General features: G+C 61.7%; 1 protein-coding gene across 5 annotated transcripts in view; it reads left to right on the top strand.

Annotated features, from left to right (window-relative positions):
* The window catches only part of Grm4 (glutamate metabotropic receptor 4), a 103,845-nt gene that overhangs the window by 86,231 nt on the left and 10,447 nt on the right, over positions 1–7,167 (top strand). For 4 of the 5 annotated variants that reach the window (XM_048805124.1, XM_048805123.1, XM_048805122.1 and 1 more), the window contains 3 exons: positions 2,617–2,817; positions 3,019–3,155; positions 6,213–7,148. In XM_048805124.1, coding sequence (XP_048661081.1) covers positions 2,617–2,817; positions 3,019–3,155; positions 6,213–7,148 — 1,274 coding nt within the window. The remainder of the gene's footprint in view (positions 1–2,616; positions 2,818–3,018; positions 3,156–6,212; positions 7,149–7,167) is intronic. The other variant, XM_048805125.1, reaches the window with a different exon arrangement.

Here is a 7,167-nt window from a genome sequence, read left to right as displayed (position 1 = left end):
TTATGAGGAGGGAGGGGGAGGGGGAGGGGGAGGAGGAGGAGAGGGAGGGAGAGAATATGCATTCTCATGGCTTGGTGTCCCCTTTGCAGGGCACCTCACTGCCCCCTGGTTGTCTCATGTAACAGGATTGGCCTTGAGACAGTCAGGTCAAGGCGGGCAGCTGTGCAGAGGTCTCCAGGGTCCCCGGGGCCGCACCACCAGGAGGCTGGGCACGAGGCTGCTGAGGGTCTGTAGGACCCCGGACCCCTTTTTGCAGGAGCCACCCCAGGGGGGGGAGCGCCTTCTTGGCAAGGATGCCCCTGGGGGATGCCCACCGTCCAGCAGCAACCCTGGAGGCTTTATGAGCCCAGCAAGAGACCTGGAGGGACCCAGGAATGGAGATTCAGTGGGGCCCTCTGAGGAGGGACCTGGGAGGCAACCCTGGAGAGGCGAGGCCCAGGCCGGCTTAGTGGGGGAGCTGCATCTCCCCAGAGGGGAGCCAGCCTCTGTCACCTAAGGTGTCCTTGGCCGTGGGAGAGTGCTGTCTTCTTCCTGCAGTGGCCGCAGCCTCCCGCTCTGTCCCTGCTTAATAATTGATCTCTTCTCCGGCTGAGTCGGGTGTGGTGGGAGCTGCCGGAGCGAGTGCTGGGGCTGGGGGTCGGGGTGCGCATGGGGTTGGGCCTGGGTGCAGGAGTTGCTTTCCAAGGGAACCCTCCCTTTGGGCACAGGTTGGCCCTTTTTTTTCTCTCTTGGCTTTTCAGAACCTGGGGTCAGAGGCCCTGGACAGAGAGGCAGATGGAGAAGCTGGAGAATGTGTCTCATGCTCGTCCCCTTCTGTTTGTGCTTGACCTAGAAATAGTGCTGCCGAGCTCGCAGCGTCACATCAGAAAAGAGGCCTCGGGTCAGATGCGGCCCGAGGGAGGCAGGGTGGGGTCTGGAAGCTAGGAGCACTCAGCAGTGGCCAGAGCCCAGCTCCCTGGCCGTGTGACCGGGCTTCCCTCTCCAGGCCTCCATCTTCTTGGATGTAAAACGTCAGGGGGGCAGGTGACCCCTGGCCCCAGCGTGGCGAGTCTGTGATTTATTTATGTCTGTCTGTTCTTTGCAGCTCTGGGAGTTGACCCCAGGGGTGCTTGACCGCCTGAGCTGCATCCCCAGCCTTTTTTATTTTTTATTTTTTGAGACAGGGTCTTGCTGAGTTGGCCTTGCACTTCCGTCTCCCTGTCTCCGCCTCCTTCCAAGGGAGCTGGGGTCACAGGAGTCATTCCACAATTTCTAACATCCACCTGGCCATCTGTGAATGTCTAACCTGAGCTTGGCCGAGCAGGGTGTGGGCTCCTGGCCGGCAGGTTAAACCGAGTGACCAGGCTGGCCGAAGGGTGACGTGCCACAGGCCAGTCAGCCCCGTTCCTGGGCTGTGGGTGGTGACTGTCCTTCCTGGTGTGGGGGGTTGGATGGTGGGGTAGGTCACAGGGAAAGGCAGTGGGAGCTCTGCACCCTGGGTCTGCCTCTGAGATGTCCCAGGCCGGAGATAGACACAGTGACTTCTGGCCCCCCAGGGAGCTGGGGGTGGGGCTTATGAAGGTCAACTTCCTTCTTCCGTCCTTGAGAGGAGACTGTGGGCCGGGCAGTGTGCAGAGGCTGTGGCCTTGGGAGTGAAGCCAGGCTTCCCCAGGGCTCTGTCCACCTCCTCTTGTCTTCCTGCCCCCATGTCCTCTCCTTGGCGACCCCAGCCTTCCTCTCCTGCTCTCCCCACCTGCTTGCCGCCCCTCCCTGTCTAGCGTGGTGTACAGGCTCGGGCAGGAGTGTCCGTGTCCAGATCCCGCTCCGCGCGCTCTCGCAGCGTTGCCAGCTTCTTTGGGCCTCCGTTTCCCCCTCTCTCTGGTGGGTATGCCCAACACCAGACTGTCCTGCCCAATGGCTCCCATGTCGATTGGGTCTCACACATTTCATGCATGGCTCCTGGCACAGGAGCATCACACAGCCATGGTGCAGAGCTTGGGTGGGCACCAAGGACAGGTCAGAGTCTCGAGGCCTGGAGGGCTGTGGCAGTTGACAGTGAGGGGGTGATGGAGGCCGTTCCCCATTTTGCCAAGTTCTCCCACCCTGGCTCCTGGGGGAGGCTGTTACTGAGGTGGAGATGGAGTGGCCGGGGATAATGGTGACTCAGGTGTTTGGAATGGCTGGAAACCACTGAGGGCATCAGGAGACCAGACAGTCTCCCTGGGCCTCCATGTCCCCACCTGCAGCCTGGGGTGAGCTTGGAGTCCTGTGGCTGGAGTGCAGTCCGTGGTGAGCTGCTCTGGGAGCTCGGCTCTCCTTTGTGACAGACACAGCCCTGTCCTAGCTGTTCCCTAGCCTGAGCCGTGCAGCTGCTCCATAGCCACAGGGTGGCAGGTGACGGGGCGTCCTGGTTGTTCTGGGGTCCCGGGGAACCCAGCCGTGAGTGGTGCTGTGGCAGGACAGTGCACCCTCTCATTTCCTTGGTGCCCCTGCAGGTCCAGCTCCCGGGGTGGCAGAGCAAGCCCTGATGTGTGCATGGACTGGCTGGGGCGCCCCTCCAGGCCCCAACGGCCACTGTAGTTCCACTGTGAGATGGGGGCGACTCACAGGCACCCCGTCTTGGGGGTCTCGTTGCAGACCGTGAGCGCATTGGGCAGGACTCGGCGTACGAACAGGAGGGGAAGGTGCAGTTTGTGATCGACGCTGTGTACGCCATGGGCCACGCGCTGCACGCCATGCACCGAGACCTGTGTCCTGGTCGTGTGGGGCTCTGCCCCCGCATGGACCCCGTGGACGGCACCCAGCTGCTTAAGTACATCCGAAACGTCAACTTCTCAGGTGGGGGCGTGGCGCGGGGCGCTGCTCAACCCCGGGGTCCTGGGCCGCGGAGGTGGGAAGGAGTCCTGGGGCTCCTGGGTTTGAAATGGGAGTCTCCTCAGATACCTCCAGGAGGAGGGACCCCAAGATGTTCCACGGAGGGGCCCCCCCAGAGATATCTCCGCCTCTGTGTAGAGGCTCAGCGAGACACCCCACCCACAGGCATCGCAGGAAACCCCGTGACCTTCAATGAGAATGGAGATGCCCCTGGGCGCTATGACATCTACCAGTACCAGCTGCGCAACGGCTCTGCCGAGTACAAGGTCATTGGCTCCTGGACAGACCACCTGCACCTCCGAGTAAGCGGGGCGGGAGGGGCCTGTAGGGACTCATGCCATCCCAACCTGTGGGCGGGCGCCAAGGGAGGGCGTGGCTGCCAGTCGGGCCTCCTTCCTCCTTCACTCCCAAGGCCACAGTCTCTCCCAGACCCTCACCCCAAAATAGAAAAGGGTGTCTGGAGTTTTTTTGGGGGGGTGCATACCGGGGATTGAACTTGGGGACACTAGACCACTGAGCCACACCCCCAGCCCTATGTGTATTTTATTTAGAGACAGGGTCTCACTGAGTTTCTGAGGGCCTCACCAGTGCTGAGGCTGGCTTTGAACTTGAGGTCCTCCTATTTAAGCCCCCTGGAGCTACTAGGATTACAGGCGTGTGCCACTGTGCCCAGCAGTGCCTGGAGTTCTGCTGCCATTCTGTGCCTTGTCCTCTCCCACGGCTCAGGGGTTTCCAGGCTGCTCCCCAAGGGAGCCTGGGGGCTCTGGAGAGAGGAATTCACACAGGCAGACCGAGCCAGAGGCTTGGTGGGAGGGGCCATCTTGGGAGGCTGCGTCTGGACAGAGGGTGAAGTCTCATGGTGGGGCACGGAGAGGCGCTGGGTTTCTGGCATTGGCTGTGGCCAGGGAGTGAGTCCCCATCCCTTCAAACCACGCTAGATGGCAGTCATTTTTCTGGGTTCTCCTAGTCATACCTTCCCAGATCACAGAATGACCCAGGAATGCAGTGGCTTTACCTCTAGCCCTCAGTGTCCCTGTCTGTGAAATAGAGGCATGTGTGGGAAGAGAAAATACCTCCAGTTCCTTCCTTAGGGACACCCCTGTGGACATGTCACTGCCCTGCAAGGGTGAAGGGGTGAGCTGTGCTTTGGTGGGCACAGTGTGACACCTTAAAGGGCCAGACTGAGGAGACCATGCTGGGAGAGCTTCATGGTGTCCCCGTGTCCTCCTGCGACACTCTCTAGCCCCCAGCACCATGTAGTCCCTTCTAGGCCAGAGGACACAGGTCAGGAAAACCAGCCCCGGGGAGGCAAAGGAGCTCTCCCAGGGCACCCAGAGCCCTCCTGTGAAGAGGCTCCTGGCTGTGAACAGACAGAACAGGGCGGGGGCACTCAGCAAGGTGGAGCCCGATGGGCAATGGAGGTGTCTCCCTGGGGGCAGAGGGCAGAGCAGGCCGGCTGCTGGTTTCCTGAGCACTGTGTGCACCAGGGCTGTCCTGAGCACAGTGCCTTCCTGTGAGGGTGGCAGCTCTGAGGTAGGCACTGTCATTGTCCCCACTGCCCAGATTGGTTGATGAAGGGAGGGGTCTGTGGAGGTGGCCCTGGACTCCTCCCCGAGCAATGCAAGCCCCTGCACTCGGCCTGGCCATCTCCAGGGCCCAGCCTGGCCCAGCCCGTGATGCCCTTCTGGTCCTCAGTCCCCCTTGCCTGGAGGCCCAGATGGCGGTCAGCTGCTGGAGCAGTGGGCTGGCTGGGCCTGGCTGCTTTCCTCTTAGGTGGCTTTGGTTGGGCTGCACCGTGGGCCCTCTAGGACCCACGGGGGAGGCTTCGGCTACCGGACACTGTCTTCCTCAGGGGCTGAGCCAGGGCCTCTCGTTACAGCCGAGCCTGGCTGCCCAGGTGTGGCCATCTCTCCAGCAGCCAGGGCAGCAATGTCCTGTCCTCCCGGAGCTGCTGTTTCCATGAAGTGTTAAAGTTGTCCCATGATGACCTCCAGGGGACTGCCCTTAAGTAAGGAGGGGCAAGGTGCCGTCCTACCTGCTGTGGCTGAGTCAGATGAGAAAACGAAGGCCCGAGAGGCCAAGGTCCTGTTCAGGGCTGTGAAGTCCCTTAGCCACAGAACCGTGATCCTAGGACTTGACCACCTCTGCTGTCCTTTCCCCTGGAACCACAGAGTTTTCCAGAACACCCACCATCGTCCTGTGAGCTGGGAGGAAGGTCTTCTCCTGTGGGGGATTCAGTGGGCAGGGGTGATGAGGGCCTTTTCATTCCTCCAGACCCTGTGCTGGTCACTGCTGTCCCTCTAGCTACTCGGGCGACACATTTTATAAGGCCCAGAGCCACAGAACAAACCTCTTATAAAGATTCTCTTCCCACCTGCCACGAGGCCGGCTCCGGGTTCCCTGCCCACCCTCCCTGCTGCTTTTCTCTGCTCCGAAACCCTCTGAGCAGCCCCCAAACCACTGGCTACATTTCTCCAGGACCCCCCCCCCGCACACCTCGGGGCCAGGTGGCTGGGCTCCCCCTGGGAACGAGCTCCCCCCGCAGCTGCTGGTTTAGAGCAACGCGTTGAACCAGGCCCCGAGGTAGTCGGGCTCCCTCTGCCCAGCACGGGCCTCTTCGGCTCTTTGGGGCCACGTGTTTACTTTCCAGATGTTGTGGCACCTTCAGCAGGGCGCGACAGCACTCTGTGACTTCTTTGCTCCCAGCATTTGTATCTTCAGAGACGTGGAATGTGAGCAGTGCTAATTTAGAGCAGGATGTAAGGAAACGCTACCCCCCTGGGCGCCCGTCCAGCGTCCTCTGGTTAAATCCTGGTTCCTCCTACTCTCTGTGCGGCCTGCTCCCTCTGCCGCTGGGTGGAAGCGCCACGGGCTGAGCTGGGGCAGCGCATCTCCTGCTCTGAAGTGCCTGCCAATCATGGGCTGGTGGGGTCCTGCTGGAACACAGAACCTGGGGTGGTCCCTGGGGTGGGCCTGAACGTACATTTCCCTGGGTGCTGCTCCTGGGTGTTGCCGCTGCTGCTGGCAAGGCCTCAGGGACTGGGAATCAGGATGCTGAGTTCTGTGCCCTGCTGTCGAGCCTCCATGTGACACTAGGTTGTCACATACTGCTCTCTGGGCGCAGTGTCTCCATAGGAGTCTTCAGAGTTTTGGAGTCACTTGGGCTGCCCCCAGGTCAGTGTCTTGCCCAGAGCTTGTTTAAATCCAGCTGTCCGATGCAGTGAGTCCTGGTGGGATCCAGGCAGCTGCATTTTGAGCCAACTCATTGGCCTGTGCAGGTGTGGGGCACTGCCCTGTGGGGTGGGTGGGGCGCTGGGTGGCACATCCTGAGGTCCACTCTGTGGTGCTGTTGTTGCCAGACAGAGAGGATGCACTGGCCGGGGAGCGGGCAGCAGCTGCCCCGCTCCATCTGCAGCCTGCCCTGCCAGCCGGGCGAGCGGAAGAAGACGGTGAAGGGCATGCCCTGCTGCTGGCACTGCGAGCCCTGCACAGGGTACCAGTACCAGGTGGACCGCTACACCTGTAAGACCTGTCCCTACGACATGAGGCCCACAGAGAACCGCACGGGCTGCCGGCCCATCCCCATCATCAAGCTCGAGTGGGACTCGCCCTGGGCGGTGCTGCCCCTCTTCCTGGCCGTGGTGGGCATTGCTGCCACGCTGCTTGTGGTGGTCACCTTCGTGCGCTACAACGACACACCCATCGTGAAGGCCTCGGGCCGCGAGCTGAGCTATGTGCTGCTGGCGGGCATCTTCCTGTGCTACGCCACCACCTTCCTGATGATCGCCGAGCCAGACCTGGGCACCTGCTCCCTGCGCCGCATCTTCCTGGGGCTGGGCATGAGCATCAGCTACGCCGCGCTGCTCACCAAGACCAACCGCATCTACCGCATCTTCGAGCAGGGCAAGCGGTCGGTCAGCGCCCCGCGCTTCATCAGCCCTGCCTCGCAGCTGGCCATCACCTTCAGCCTCATCTCCCTGCAGCTGCTGGGCATCTGCGTGTGGTTCGTCGTGGACCCTTCCCACTCGGTGGTGGACTTCCAGGACCAGCGGACGCTCGATCCCCGATTCGCCAGGGGGGTGCTCAAGTGCGACATCTCGGACCTGTCGCTCATCTGCCTGCTGGGCTACAGCATGCTGCTCATGGTCACGTGCACCGTGTACGCCATCAAGACGCGTGGCGTGCCCGAGACCTTCAACGAGGCCAAGCCCATCGGCTTCACCATGTACACCACCTGCATCGTCTGGCTGGCCTTCATCCCCATCTTATTTGGCACCTCGCAGTCCGCGGACAAGGTGCGTGGGGGGGGCAGGG

Source organism: Marmota marmota, unplaced genomic scaffold (genome assembly GCF_001458135.2).
Source record: "Marmota marmota marmota unplaced genomic scaffold, marMar, whole genome shotgun sequence".
Taxonomy (NCBI): domain Eukaryota; kingdom Metazoa; phylum Chordata; class Mammalia; order Rodentia; family Sciuridae; genus Marmota; species Marmota marmota.
Note: the sequence above shows the minus strand (reverse complement) of the source record. Positions and strands in the feature narration are given on the sequence as shown.